At 43.6% G+C, this 15,818-nt stretch overlaps 1 protein-coding gene across 6 annotated transcripts in view; it reads left to right on the top strand.

The window, feature by feature from the left end:
• The window catches only part of FRY (FRY microtubule binding protein), a 432,465-nt gene extending 420,713 nt beyond the window's left edge, over positions 1-11,752 (top strand). For 4 of the 6 annotated variants that reach the window (XM_037799978.1, XM_037799979.1, XM_037799974.1 and 1 more), the window contains 4 exons: positions 3,944-3,961; positions 5,790-5,900; positions 8,586-8,788; positions 9,324-11,752. In XM_037799978.1, coding sequence (XP_037655906.1) covers positions 3,944-3,961; positions 5,790-5,900; positions 8,586-8,788; positions 9,324-9,582 — 591 coding nt within the window. In that variant the 3' untranslated portion in view covers positions 9,583-11,752. The remainder of the gene's footprint in view (positions 1-3,943; positions 3,962-5,789; positions 5,901-8,585; positions 8,789-9,323) is intronic. The other 2 variants (XM_037799976.1, XM_037799977.1) reach the window with 2 other exon arrangements.
• The last annotated feature ends 4,066 nt before the right edge of the window (positions 11,753-15,818 follow it).

The raw sequence follows: 15,818 nt of genomic DNA, 5'->3' as shown, positions 1-15,818 counted from the left end.
ATAGACGTGTTTTATTAAGCTCGCACAGTTTTTATTAAGCTTGCACAATGATTTTTTAATTGACTCTACATCTAAAAATTAGAAGCCCCCCTTTCCCCCACACACACACACCCAAAACTGGATCTCTGGCATCTCTAATGAAGATGATCTAGCAACGCTGGGCCTGCCTTCCTCAGTGGCAGCCATCAGCTGGAGCTCGATATCAGTTGCTGCACGTGAACCGTTCTCCACGGGCCCTGCGGCCTGTTGACTTCCTGCACTCGAGGCAGGATCTGGTACCAGCCATCACCGTGCTCAGACTGTCCTTCTTATAGTAGGAAAGCATGTCTCTGCACCTAAATACCAAAATGAGAAATGAAAGCTACAAAAGAGGGTTGTGTGTTTCAAGACAAATGGGGAGAGCATTTTTTTTTTTTTTGCAGATGTGAGAAACTTTTTTATGTATAAACTATGCAGGCACCTGTCTGCTTAGCTTCCTGACAGAGGGACATGCTGGAGGAGTGCTTTCAGTGCCTGAATGAAACAGTGAAACACTGTTTCTAAGAAAAGTGGTTTTAATACTTGGGAAAGTATTAAAGTTTTCAAAAACACAGAGAAGATTAGTATATGATTTAGGCTTCTTGGTGATTATGGTATCAATTCTCCTAAAATAACACAGCAGAGAGTAAATAGGACAGAAACAGGGAGTGTGATTTGCATGTGTCTCGTGGAATCAGTTGTAGACTGTTTTACAGGTGTTTTCTCAGCCCACACACATCAGGAAGAGAGAAAATCTCTTCAGAACTTAGAACCAGCACTTCTAATTAAGGATTTGGGATTCTGTTGATCTCTCCACCTCTCATGGAATTCATTCTGGAGTGACTTCAATTAGGTGGTTTAAGTTCATATAAATGCAGATTAGGGAACAAAGTCTCTAGATAGCTCAGCTCTGAGTTCTCCAGGCAGTGGCTTCACTCTGGGCCCTAAAACTAGTTAACACAGATCATCTCCCCAGTTCTGCAGAGCTGACCCTCGGAAAGCTGGAGAAGGTTCCACTTCATTTGTTACAAGAGATTTTAGTTGACACATTTATAATTTAAGAGATATTCCTAGCACCTACTTGAATGCTTAACGTTTTTTGGACTCAAGTGCAGTAATTGACATTCAGCCCTCCTACATTTCAACTTATTATATTCAGATCCTCATTCTGACCATTACAGTCTTTTTGGATGTTCACCCTCTCAGTTACATATTTGCTGTCCCTGCATAATCCATGAACGAGAAGCCTGTCTCATACGAGTTGATAAAAAATGTTGAACAAGATGAGATTTTTTTCTCTAGTTCATTGGGAAGATATTAAACATCAGCCTTCGGGTACAGTCAATGCATCTTCCTTCTATTAGGAATCCTCTTCTCTAAATTAACTAAGGAAATGCCTGCTGAAGGACACATTGTTCATTCCTGCCTAGGAGAGTAGATGCATAAATGTGTTGTGGAACAGAAAAGCCATGTCATTAGGCCAGATTATCTAAATTTTATCCTGTTTAGTTTAAACCAATGACTTTAAGAGATTAAATGTAAGAATAATAGCCTCTACCGTGGCTCATCTTGTGTCGTGTTGGAACTTTCTTAGGTAGGTATTCACTGACTCATTATGTTACAAACATAGGACCCATCAGAGAGCAGAAGACTGAGAAACAAGATATGGTTGTGCTGCTATTCATCCACAAGAATTAGGCTGTTCTGGGCTTTTTAAGCTTCCTTTGCCCGTGGTCAGCAAGAAGTTGGCTTCTTGATCTTTTTTTCTCACTTTGAGAAAACTTTCCTCTAAATCAGATTTCTAAATCCAGCCATACCAGGAGCACAGGAACAGGCCTGCCTGAAGAAAATCCTTGTGTCCAAATGAAGCAGTGACTTTCCCACCACGCTCTTCAAAAGAACCTGAAGCCACTGAAATATATCAAAGTTTATAATGATGGGGGTGATTTTTAAAAACCGGACGCAGGAAAACATTAGCACAGGAAAAAAGTTTTAACGGTTTCCCTGAAATGGCCCCCTAAAAAGGCATTTTTCACTCTCTCTTTAAAGCTCTAAATTGCAAACCAGGTCCAAGCCTGCGGACCAGGAAAGAATTCTGAGATAAATATTGAGGCGGCTTGCACTAGCCTACCTAAAAAGGAGAGTTTAGGAAGGACACTCTGAGACTGGTGTTCATCAGAGCTGGCCATCTCCCCAGAAATACACTGTGCTGCGCTCTAAGAGCTGAGAAGGAGACACTCCTTGGCAGGGAAGTTCCCTAGCACCAAACTGGAGTCGAAAGGTTTCATTTACCGCCATCGAACAGAGATTTTACTTTAACTTATTTGGTTAACTTCTTGGATTACAACCTGCTTTTGGAAAATGGTAAAAAGATAGTCTTCTTCACACAAGACCACGTAATTTACTCAGCATTTGCTTCATTCCACGCCTCTGAAAAGTAAATTCCATGGTAGAAGTAGTTCCTTCCTAAAATGCATACTAAACTTTTTGATCAAATTTAAAGTTTTCCTCAAATTCTTCACAATGGATATTCTGTGGACATAGATGTAGGCTCTGGCCTGTTCTCCTTTCTGGTGTGACATCAGATTTCAGTGCATATGGTTTGGTTATAAAACCTCTACATGTAGTTAGTTCAGAGTTATCTTGAAAACAGTAAATACCTCAGGCTGTGTAACCTACATTCAGACTTCTATTCATTGGACATCATATGATAGTCATCAGTGTGCCAGACTCAGGTGATAATAGCTACAGGTGAGAGAAGAGGAATTCCTTGGAATTGGAGGACTGTGGCAGGGGTGGGGGTAATCCTTTAATTATTTTTGTAGAAACCAATTAATAATAATCCAATCATTTTATTTGTTCTTATGCACTGTATCTTATGTTACTCTATGATATGTTAAACTGATGATATCCCAGAAATTTATTGAAAGAGCTTTAAAATGTGGGTTGTTGTTGTTAAGGATGAGAAACTGAGTTAGGTAAGTCCTTAAACATTTTGAAAATTCAAAATGCAGATATATTAGTCTATAATTAGGCATGGGCAAATCAATTTTCAAAATAATATTCTAAGCCAAGTTGTGGTCATCTCTTCCCACCTACTCAAACTTCCCTTAAACTGATTCTATGTTTATGATATGGAGAAACCAAAAAATGATCCTCTTGTGGACATAGATAAACATGGCCCAGTTACAAATTTAGATTATTTTAGACTAACCATCAGTTCTGGCTTACTTTTAGAAATTTTCTATTTTAAAAATAATAAAAAATAAAATGCAAGAAAATTATTTGTCTTATACCTCACATTTGAGAGTGTGCAGACAATGTTGAGTCCTTTGAAATTCCAGTATCTAGCAGTCCTATAAAATATTCTCAGTGTGGAAGGCAATCTGACTCTGTAAAGAACATGCCACTTAGATTGTTAATCATCTAGATAGCAAATGTATATTCATGGTTTAGTAGATACGAAACAATATTTTGAAGACTCTGCCTTAACTAAGGTCAAGCAATATTACAATGTGTTTGGGGCTATAGTTCTTCAAACATCCTATATTACTCCATTGGTCTCTTCACAATTTTACTGTGTTCACATATCCACATTTATACCCTATAAAATCTTCAAGCAATGGAAGTTTGTGACTTCTAGTCTCTAAAACTGACAAAATCTAAACCAACTAATCAGAGAATCTAAAGATTACAGACTCTATTTTTCAGTGACATGTTTCCCATTAGAGCTTGTTTTTAACTGGACTGCTGTGCATGTTGAATGGGTACAACATTTCCAGCCATGGATCAAGTCGGGGCGAGCAAGCTAACACAGCTGACAGCTCTGCTCTTGGAAGAGGGCCGTGCTTTCTGTTGCATGCATTCCACTGACCCTGTACTTTCTTTCCTTTCCTTTGTTTCCCGTGCCGTGCTTGCTGGGTAGCAAATGGAATCTCTTGCAGTAAGTTCAAGTTCTTTCATACTCTGTGTCCATCTAAACATGGACTCATAATAAACCTTATTTTTACTGTTACTATTATATCTCTTAGCATGTTTTCCCTTTTATGTTTCATTTTGTTTTATTTGGTAGATTAAAACATGCAGTTACTAGTAGCATTCTGGGCTGCTTTTGTCCCAAAATAGAAACCTATGTTGCTATGAATTCTGATCTTATCGGTGGGATACTTTGAATAAGAACTACCATTCTCTGGTATTTAGAAAATTCAGAGTATTCATAGCTCGGTTTCATGATAAATTGTGAAGGTGCCATTATGTCTGTGAACAATATTTTTTTATCTGTGTCTCTGGCAGTTATTCATCTTAAAAGGTTTCTGTAAAGAAAAGTTTGTTAAATAATCATTAAATAAATTGCGTTACTAAAATAACCAAAGATTCAGGCTGGGTTCATTAGTGAATATAGCTACTTCTTTAAATCTGGGCTGGTTATCAGACAGAGAGGTCAAATAAATTTGAGAAACTTTTTCCCCTAAGGGTCAGGGCAAGGGTGGGAGAAAGGAGAAAAAAACTTCATTTGACATAGTATTAGCGTGCATTTTGGTAACATTTTTAAATTAGCATCAAAAGTCTGTTAATATTAATATAACATCGTTTCTAAAGCCTAAATGTAGATTCTTGTAATTTCTCTTCTTAGACTGATTTGAGGAACAGTTTTTCAGTTGGGTCAGAACCTCTGAATTATGAGCCCAGTTCTTGATAGTCTCCACCCATTAATAAAAGAAAGCGCCTGTTTATCCTTACTGAACGCCATTTGCAATCTCAACAGTGAAGGGTTTACTGTAAGCCACATATCAAACCCTGTTCACTGGTCACTGCTGAGCCATGAAATCCTGTCTGGTGGAGGCGGCTCCCTTCCTCTCCCAGAATCCCATTCACTAGCCGGGAGCTAACCCGTCTTTGGAATAACTTGGGCCAAGTTCAGAGGACAACACACAGACGCAGCTGAGAGGGTAGCGGGAGCCCTGGCGTTGGGATTACTTGTGGTTCTTTTTCACTCGTAGTATATGGAAATGAAAATATTTTAAATTCTGGAGCTATCTATGGGACTCTAGGGCCATTTTCTTGGATTGTTTTTTAATGCTCTTTCCACAGAAAATGTTGAATGTTTCCATAATTTCTCCTCTATGTAAAAGCATTTTTAGCCCCATTTTCAAATCTCCTGAATTCAGAAATACTTGTTGAGCGCTGAGTGGAAGCCCAGTGAGGCAGACTATCACGTGACCTTCGCGCGTGACCTTCGCGGCTCGTGTGACTCCTGTTCACACACTTAGGATGCGTGGCTGTCCCCTCCACCAGCCAGAGCCGGCAGCAGGGTGCTGGCCCTAGCCCAAGCGTCTGCTCAATTTATAAATGTAACACTTAGAAATGTGTTTATAAGCAACACTTATAAGGCTACTTAACGTCTTGCCTTTGAAATATACTTTTAATAAAAAGAAATTCTTCATTTTTAAAACACTTTATAGCTTATAAAAATTAAGACAGCCACGCCACTATAATTTGCAGCATTTAATTGGCAAATGTAACGGAAATTTGGCAGCTCACTGGGTTCCTTTATAACCACCATTCCTCTCTAATTGGTCATCTCTCAGGAGCTATTTTATTCTGTATTCTACTGTGAATGTCTTATTGGTATTTGTCTGGATTTTGTTTTCTGATATGTTTCCTTAATTTAAAAAAATGTATTTGTCGCCACTGAGATTTCCTTTGTACAGAAGGAGCCGGGGCACCTGCTCCGTAGTAACTGCTCCGGCCCCTGTCGATTCTCTCCCTAGCAACTGGAGCTGTGTCAGAGGTTGTACAAGCTCCACTTCCAGCTGCTGCTGCTTTTTCAGTCCTACTGCAAACTCATCGGCCAGGTGCACGAAGCCAGCTCCGTGCCCGAGGTGAGTCTCCACCACCTGCCCGCTCCTGCCCTCAGACTCACTGTCTTTTGTTCTCTAGATTATTCGGTGATTTCATTCCCACAGAATTGTTTTCCTCAGGCGCCCATCTTAAATGAGTGCCTCAGATGCATCTCTGGTCACACTTTTAGGACGTTTCCTGGTGCAGGACCAGGTCCAGGGGAGGCGACGGAGGCGCCGGGGACTCTACGCGCCAGGCCTGCCTGCGGGGAGGGCTCCCTCGAGTCCGCGCCCTGGAGCGGGGGGGAGGGGGCCTCCCTCGAGTCCGCGCCCTGGAGCGGGGGTGGGGAGGGCTACCTCGAGTCCGCACCCTGGAGGAAGAGTAGGGGGTGGGGGGGGCGGAGGGGGCCTCCCTCGAGTCCGCGCCCTGGAGCGGGGGTGGGCCTCCCTCGAGTCCGCGCCCCGGAGGCCGCGCCTGCCTCCAGCTCACCCCGGGCCGGTCTGGCCGTCCTCGTTTGCAAACATTCCTCGCATTATGGTTTTTCTTCCTTGCCTTTGGCTTCTCATCCTTGCCCTTACCCTGCGACCAGAAGGAAATGTTTATGTGATCCCTTCGATTCCCTGCCTGGCACCAGGGCATGTAATATTTTTAAATGTAGAAAATGTAAAATAATTTAAAGATCCTGCTTCCCGAGTGAGCCACAGCCTTGCTGGAAGTGAGGGAGCGCTGCCCCCGCTGCGCGCCGAGGCCGAGCCCCCGTGCGGGAGCGCTGCGGGGCAGCTGCGGGAGCCGGGCCGAGGCCGCGGCGGGTCCGGGGCGGCGGCCGGCGGGGGCGGGCGGGGAGCGGAGGCCGGGACGAGCGGGGCGGCGCTGCTGGGCCGGGCGTGCAGCCCGGGAGGGGGCGACAGGCCGAGGCGCCGGGCGGGGTCTGCTGCACTGCGGTCTCCACGTGGAGGGCGGAGCGGGGACGGGGAGCAGCTGGGAGGCGACCGAGCGCCCCGGAGGGGTGAGCGCTGGCCGGACTGAAGCGCCAGGGACAGAGGGGCGGGAGGAAATGGGAGAACCTTTCGGGACAGAGGCGGCGGGCTGAGACTGGGGGTGGGCGGCAGGGGGCAGACGGGGCCGGGAGGATCTGAGTCGGGGGCGCCTCGATGGTCGCCGGGGCGGTGGGCGACACCTCCGCGGACCTCGGAAGGAGACCCTCGAAGCCTCCTCGTTAGACGACCGAGGGGGCCAAGAGGGAGGATCCGCAAGAGGCCGGGATGGCAACGATTTTATGGTATTTACTACTCGCTTTTTAAAAGGGGAAAATAGTATGTAACTCAAGCATATTTTCCAACGCTAATTTCAAGGGAGGCCTGAGTTAGACTTCTGTTTGTGAGGCTCACGCTCAGAAACCAGTTTTCCTCCCAGGAATGACAGATTATCGAGTAAACAAGGAAACAGTTGATAGTTGTTATTCCCTACCTTGTCAAAATAAAATGTACTTGCCTTACTCTTCAGGGGGCATCTTTGTTCAAGAAATAGAGGACATGCAAATGCAACTCATTGTCACTTGCCATATTAAAAAGCATGCTGTTCACATTTCGCTTTTGTAGGTTATGTGTGACATGCCGTGGATACACACGTGTTTATATATTTTGGTACAGTGTTTAAAACTTTCCCAGATTGAAAATAATTTAGGAGAAACTCATTTTCAAACTTAAAATCTATATACAAAATCAAGAGACTCTAATATCTCATTCAAAAGAATTTCCTCAGTAAATTTTAAACCTAGTTCTGGAGTCTGTTAGATAGGATTTAGGTGAAGAAAACAGTCCTTCTAAGCGTCAGTTCTGTGGCAGGTACAGTGAGTGCCCCGGGTATGAAAAGGAAAGATAAAGGTGTTGGGTAAATCACTTTTCCAGAGGAAACAGGCTTATCAATGTGCATTGCAAAGGCGGGGGGGAGCATTGTTTTCATGTCTGACTTTTTAAAATTCTCCTGAAATCTAATTGCAAAACAGTTGTACATTTTGAAGGGGCACTAAAAAGTGGCATAAGTCTCTTCTTAGAACTCTGGACCTTTGGTTCCAATCATTTTGCAGGAAGACCCCACTTACCTCTGTAACATTAATAATAAGTTTACTTTGAAATTTTTCCTAGATCTCCTTACACTCTTTTCCCAGGGCAAAGAATAAACAATGAGAAAGGAGGCTATTGTTAGAGCAGAGTCCCTTATTTACAGTGGCATTCATTGATGCCAGACTATGCTAAGCATTTGACACACACATGATCTCGTTTAATAAAGTAGCCCTAAAACAGCCTGATGAGGAGGCAAAGGCTTCTATCTACAGATGAGAAAATGGAGGCCCATAAAAGTCTGTTTACTTGCCTCGTTGTCCATCTCAGTTGGCATTTGGATGCAGACGTACCCAACTCCAAAGCCTGCTCTTGGGTGCATTTTTTCTCTGCTTCTCTGCCCTTCTAACTGAATCAGAAACCTTTTAAGTGAAGTCTTGATCTTTTATGTAAGAAGAGCATCCCAGCTGTTAGTCCATGAACTTACCCTGTACACACAACCTCCCGCACACTCCAGATGGAACAGTGTCACCTGTCCTATTTCGGCTTACCCCGATTTTAAGCTTGCGCTTAACCCGACACCCATATGATCAAATTTCTTTCCTTTTGGGATGGAGAATCCAACCTGCAACTAAATACAGTTAAAAAGACATTTTTTTGTGACAGCTGCTGAATATGTCCAGGGAACTGAGTGACTTAAAGAAAAACCTGAAAGAGGCCACCGCAGCCATCGCGGCTGACCCCCTGTGCCTGGAGGGCGCCTGGGCTGGGCCAGCCTTCCCCTCCACGGAGGCGGCCATCCAGTCCCTGCTGGAGTGCCTGCGGAGCAACGAGCTCGGCAAAGCCCTGCAGCAGATCAGGGAGTGCAGGTACCCGCCCCGCTCCTCGGAGGAACAACTCGACCTTGTGACTTCTCCTTCTTGGGTCTCGACCCATTGCTGTGCCAGAAACACTCGCATTTCCTAGTTCAGATGTTTGAAGTATTGGTGTTAGTTCTGGCCATCCCTAAAAGATCAAAACATTTCCAAGTATATCCCCCTGTAATTTGTAAACTGTTTGACCGTGTCCTGTTTGTGTGTGTGTGCGTGTGTGTGTTTCCCCTACGTTTGATGCTGTGTTGGCATAAGATAAGTGTTTTTAGATTATCAGATTCCATTCTGATCTTTTTATCAAAAGTCCTAATATTCAGTGTTCTGAAATTTATTATGATTGCACAACTCTGAATATACTAAAACCCTTGAATTGTATCATTTAAATGGGTGAATTGTATGGCATGTGAATTATAGCTTCATAGAGCTACTTTAAAAACACAAAACCGATATCCTTATGCCAACAAAGACACAGAACCTCCCAGCTTTGTGGCCAGTGGTGCCCCTAAGCAACTCGATTCTTTTTTGACTGCAGAAGCCTGTGGCCCAACGACATCTTTGGGAGCAGTGCCGATGACGAGGTGCAGACGCTCCTGAATATTTATTTCCGCCACCAAAGCCTGGGGCAGACGGGCACGTACGCGCTGGTGGGCTCCAACCAGAGCCTGACGGAGATCTGCGCCAGGCTGATGGAGCTGAACATGGAGATCCGCGACATGATCCGTCGAGCTCAGAGCTACCGCGTCCTCACAGCTTTCCTCCCAGACTCCAGCGTGTCTGGCACCAGCCTCTGACAGCAGCCTCTGGGCCCCCGGGGGTTCCAGGCTGGGGGTGCTGCCGGGCCGGGCCCACGTCGTCTGGTGTCCTTTCTGTCTTCCGAGGGCTTGGTCAGACTGTTCTCCCTCTCGCTGCCTGCAGAACTTTCTCTGAAGAGGAGGGCAGAACCCCCACCGTGTAGCAATACCACAACCACCCAGGTGGCCCAGGACACGCGAGGACAGGTGCCGTCCGTCGTGCTGATGGGTGCCCGCTTTGCTGAGCAAATGCAACGCACTGCTGAAGAAGCAGCACCCATTGCGTACCAAAGCCAACCGTACCGAACGATACCTTCCTTTCTAGAACCTGTTTTAGATTGGCCAAAGTGCAATGTTTTCTTCACGAAAAGAATATTTTGTATTTGGGAACTTGTACATTCTTTCCCTTTCTTTTTCCTCTTTTTCTTTTTTTAATCCCCCGTATTTTGGTGGGCTGAGAAAGGGGCAGGCAGAATGAAGCTGGCCACTGAAAATGGTAAGACGGTCAAAAGCTGACAGCCTGTGTAGGCAAAAAAGGAGTTGTGAATGGATTACAAGTTAATGTACACTGTAATTTGAGTACAATTACTGTATCTGAAAGGAGCTGCTATGAAGTACTTCCTTGTGTTGCTAGGCTACTGTTCCTGGAGCCCCTGGGTCTCTTTGCAAGGGGTCTGTAGTAAGCCCCTAGTACCAGAAATGGTCCAGATAGACTTTTTTTTAAGGATCTTGGCTGCTTTTTACCAGAAGGTTGCTTTTATGAGCATATTTATATTATCGAAGGATGAGTGTTGATTTTAATTAACTTTGCCATTTTGTAGGAGAAAAAGACATTCATGTATAAATTCCAAGCCTTGACCTGTCACGCATGCATATTTTAAGATCCTTTTGGATTGCTGAAAGTAGAATCATAAAGGTAAGATGTAAGTTCTCACTTTGTCGCTTAAGAAATGTCATATTTGATTTGTAATATATATGTAAAAGGCCATTCTTAAGTTCTCTCCTTAAACCCAATGCTGTCAAGTGTTAGATGTGTGCATGTGAACCTGTTGCACATCAGAAAACTTATTCAAAGTTTATGTAACTTATTCACTCTGTAAATACATTTAAAGGTTTTGTGACGTAACCTGGTTGATATTCTGTTCAGAACTTCTTTAGACTGAAAAAAAAAAGACAAAATACTTATTGATCGTGGGTTTGATTTCTGGTCAGTGAAGATTTCACTTGGACACACGTTTACAGTTTGCACGAGGGTTGCCACAGTGACAGGCGGAGGGCACAGTTGGTGTGAGCTCTGCCGACGGCCGCTGGGCTGTGCCACACGATGCCCTGGGAAGCAGGAGGTGCCTATGATCTCTTCAGAAGGGGGCACAAAGCAAAGACCATCACCCTCATCCGTTTCTCTCTGTAATCAACCAAAGGGAAAAATCAGGAGCGAGCGTGAGTACTAGTATTCTGCAGCCTACCATTAGCATAGCCTCCTTAAATGTTTAAATAGATGCTGTAATGGGCAGGAAAAAGTAGGAGGAGTTTTAACTGTCACCATATCTGTCCATTCTCCACCCCCATAACAAGCAGCAACACGGAGACACATAATCTCATTTACGCAGTGTCTTCCTGCTCGTATTTTGCTTGGTCTAACAAAAATAACTGCCTTTCCTTACAAACCACAGCTGGATCACCAAGGAGCAGTTTTTCCAGGAGTATCCTGGAGTCAGGAGTCTGGTCCTGGAATTTTTTTTTTTTTTTTTAACGTTACCCTAGATACAGCTGTTAATTATAACTAATTTCCGGATGCTGCTATAAAGATATTCTGAAATATCTGAAAGATCATTTACTACAATTTATAGAAAACAACTGAATCATGATCTCTCTGAGAAATGCCTCTTTAAATACAGGTTTCTGAACCACAACAGTCAACGATCAGAGCGCATCGTTGGCACTCATGGTGGAAAGGAATGTCAGCTCATGACAGACTTTTCACCCACACCCTCTTGACCAGCAAAGAACCAACATGATTGTTTCCTCTTAACAGCAGAGGATATCAATAGTACATTGCAATCTGGTATATCACACTGTGGTCATAGGAAGTAGTGGATTTTGGTTTTTGTTTTGTTTTGTTTTTTACTTTTTTCTTAATGTATTAAAAACTGAGATTTATTCATGTGAACGGTTTCTCCGACTTTTCCCTTGTTTCTTCATCTGCTCTCCCTTGAGTGGAGTTGTGAAACACTGAGTAGAAGGGCACTGGAAAGCTGCAGCCCTGGCTTGATGGACCCAGAAATAGCAGCAATTAAATCAGGTATTTAATCTCCCTGGGTGATTTGAGCAGCAAAAGACTCAAGCAGTCAAATGTCCCTGGGTGTGGTGCTGTGCATCTCTTACTGACCCCTGAGTCCTCACTGCCTTCCCCAGGAGAGGAGAAATAGCTGACAGAGGCTTCTGTGATGAAGGGCAGGAAGTCCTCCACGCTGCTCAGTGCTTTCTGGTGCCAAACATGATTCGCTTTATATCCACTGGCTTCATTCATCATTCAGCTCTGTCACCTTAGGCATAACTTGATTAAAGTTACAGTCTCCAACATGGCATTTTAGCAAAAGAACCATATAGGCTTATTCTTTAAAAAACAAAACAAACAAAAAAACTTTATTTTGAAATACTTTCAAACTTGCAGGACAGTTAAACAAAAAATAATACAAACCCCATACAAAGAACAGCATATGACCACACCCCTAGATATGTAGATCCACAAACTTTAATATTTTCCACATTTGCCAAATCATTCTATCTGTCCATCAATTTATCCGTATATATATCTATCCAACTATTATTCCATTTTCTGAACACTTCAATATAAGTTGTATATATCCTGCTCCTTGAACACTTAATACTGCCATGTATATTTGCTAAGAACAAGGATATTCACTTATGAATCCACCTTAAATGCAGTTATCAAGTTCAAGAAATTTAACACTGATACAAAGCTGACAGTGCATATTCCAATATTTCGTATGTTTCAATAATGTCCTTTAGAGTCTTTTCTCCTCTCTTGCTAGATCCCACCCAGGATCATGTTTTACCTTTAATTGTCACTGTCTCTTTTGTTACTCTCATTTTTTTTAATTGTGGGAACATTTACACAACACATACTTTCCCTTCCCAGTCCTTCCCAAGCACACCATGAATTAATTGTACTCACTATTTTGTGATGCCCTCACTACCTTCCACTACTGAAACTTTCCCGTCTCCCCAAGCAGAATCCTTGTACCCATTTTGCACTAACTCCCCACTTCTCCTGCCCCCTGCATATTCTCCAGTGTTTTCTTTGTATTTACCATGGGGCTTAAATTTAACATTCTATATCTGTAACTATCTCCTTTGCTTTGAAACCAACTTAACTTCAATGGTGTACACAAACTATGCTCCTATACCCCTCCATCCCCACATTTATGTAGTTTTTGTCACAAATTACTTGTTTATACATTGAGTCCAAAACCACTGATTTCTTATTACCTTTTGTGCATTTACCTTTTAGACCCTGTAGGAAGTAATGAGTAGAGATACAAACCAAAAATACAATAGTGTAACTGTACATTAATGCATGTCGTTAACCTCACCAGAGAAATGTATGTCTTCATGTTGCTTCGATCTATTGTCTATTGTCCTTTCCTTTCAACCTGCAGAACTCTCTTTCGCATCTCTTGTGGGGCCAGTCTGGTGGTGACAAATTCCTCCAGCTTTTGTTTATCTAAGAATGTCTTAATCTCTCCCTCATTTCTGAAAGACGGCCTTGCCAGGTATAAAATTCTTGGTTGGCAGTTTCTTGCTTTAAGCATTTTAAATATGTCTTCCCTCTGCCTCCTTGCCTACACAGTTTGCAATGGGAAATTGGCATTTAATTTTATTGAGGCTCTCTTACACATGACACATTGCTTCTCTTACAGCTTTCAGAATTCTCTCTTTGTCTTTGGCATTCAACAATCTGATTATTAATAGGCCATGGCCTGGTTCTATTTGGATTTATCCTGCTTGGGGTTCATTGAGCATCTTTGATGTACGCAGTCATGTCTTTAGTTAAATTGGGGGAGTTTTCAGCCATTATTTGTTTGAATACTCTCTTTGCCCATTTCTTTCTTCTCCTTCTGGGACTCCGCAATGCGTGTGTATTGGTCAGCTTGACAGTGTCCCACAGGTTCCTCAGGTTCTGTTCATTTCTCTGCATTCTTTCTTTCTTCTGCTCCTTAGACTGAATGATTTCATTTGTTTTATCTTCAAGTTCACTGTTTCTTTCCTCTGCCAGCTCCAATCTGCTGTTGAACCCCTCTAGGGAATTTTTAATTTCTGTTACTGTGGTCTTCAGCTCATGTTTGGTTCCTTTTGATCATTTCCATCTCTCTATTGATATTCTCTTTTAGTTCATCTATCATGTTCCTGACTTTCCTTTAGTGCTTTTTCTGTTTTTTTCCCCTAGCTCTTAGCAAATTTATGACCATGTTTTCAAAGTTTTTGTCTGGTATGACCCAGGTCTGGTCCTCCTCATTGACAGTTTATAACACTTTAATCTTCTCCTTTGCCTGGGCCCTCACTTCCTATTTCTTTGTATTTTGTAATCTTTTACTGAAACCTGGATGTTTTGATATTTTAGTGTGTTATCACTGGAATTTAGACTCTGAGCCATCTGTTCCTTAAGTTTGTATCCAGCTACTGTACAGAGCTTTCCAGTCTCCTGTTGTTAGCCGGGAGCTAACAACGACAACAAAAAAGATAACACCTTTCCCAGTCTGCACCTTCACGTGTACAGGTGCTTATCTATACAAGGGGCTTGCAGAAAAGCTCCAGGCCAAAGTGGGGGCCTCCCCAGTCCTTTCTTGCATACATCTTGTCTTGGGCATGTGTGTGTGGCCCTGGGGATTCCCCCAAATGCCCCCTCTTCCTAAGAAACAGTTTCTTCACAGTCTGGGCACTGCACCGAGGGTCCTACAGCCAAGAATCCCCTGCACCTGGCAGCACAATTTGACTGCTCCCCCACAGCCTTCTGGAGGAGAGCTCTGTGAGCCACTGTCCACCCACAGGGCGAGTTCTGGACGGCAAGTCCCTCACGTACCACCAGACAGCTTGGGCCACTCATCCATGCCCCAGCATGTGCACGAGAGCCACTCGCTCCCTCCAGACCCAGGACCAGGAATCCACAGTGTGAGCGCAGGTGCCTCTGCCCCAAGCCAGTGAAAGTGGAAGAGAGGTACAGCCAGGGCAGCACGAGATCCTACCACTTTTAAGTGGCCTTTTTCTTGGTTCAGCACTCACCCTGTTACTGCAGGCCTTTAACTGTTTTCTGGAGCTTTGAGGAAGATGGTTCTGCCAGTTCTTGCTGGTTGTTCAAAGTTTCTGTGCGGAGACAGAACCTGAAGCATCTCACTTCACCATCCTGATCGGAGCAGAGCCAACCATATGTTTTATTGGCTTTTGAATCCATCAGTAAGTCAGTCCAGGTGAGAACATTAAGAAAATGTGTCAGTGTGTCTGTGAAATAAAAACGCTTGAACTGTCGGTATCACACATACGGGGTTAGGTCTTAGGGCTCTTCTGGTTCCAAATCCTAACAAACACTGGTCTTTTCAGTGAATTTAGTAGAATTAAAGGAAGGAAAGGGCACCTCCAGACTCCTTACATCAATGGGTTGCACCTACTTCCAAATACCTGCCTGAAGAGCAACATAAAATTTCTTTTCCAAGGGTGCATTTGATGTCTGTTAATTATATCTCAACTAAGCTATTTTTAAAAAAAGTTTTCAGTTCAATAGTTAGGTCCAATTAATATTTGAAAACTTATCATGAGCTGAGATTTTTTTCCATCATTCAGCGAATATTTACTACCAACCCACTCTCTGCCAGGCCCTGTTTTAGGGGACACTACAGCTATCAAAGCAGGTAGGGTCTTGGCTCCATGGAGCCTACATTTTAGTGAGGGACTGTTTGGGACTGAATCGTGTCCCCCACCAAAGGCCTGTCTGGGTCCCAACCCCGGCCCCGTGGGTGTAGACCCATTGGTAAATAGGGCCTTGGAAGAGGTTGTTACTTGTGGTGCCCAAACGGAAAGGGAGGGGGGCATTAATCCAATAAGCAAAGGAAATTGGACACAGAAAGAAGCCCTGGGGGCAGCCAGAAGTGGGTTGAGAGTCACTGGGCCGAGGTGCTGCTTTAGCGAGGGAGTGGGAGAGGCCTCTCCGCTGTGCGATA

The sequence above is a fragment of the Choloepus didactylus genome, chromosome 12, assembly GCF_015220235.1.
Source record: "Choloepus didactylus isolate mChoDid1 chromosome 12, mChoDid1.pri, whole genome shotgun sequence".
Taxonomy (NCBI): domain Eukaryota; kingdom Metazoa; phylum Chordata; class Mammalia; order Pilosa; family Megalonychidae; genus Choloepus; species Choloepus didactylus.
The sequence above is the reverse complement of the archived record's forward strand: the minus strand, read 5'-3'. Positions and strand labels throughout refer to the sequence as shown.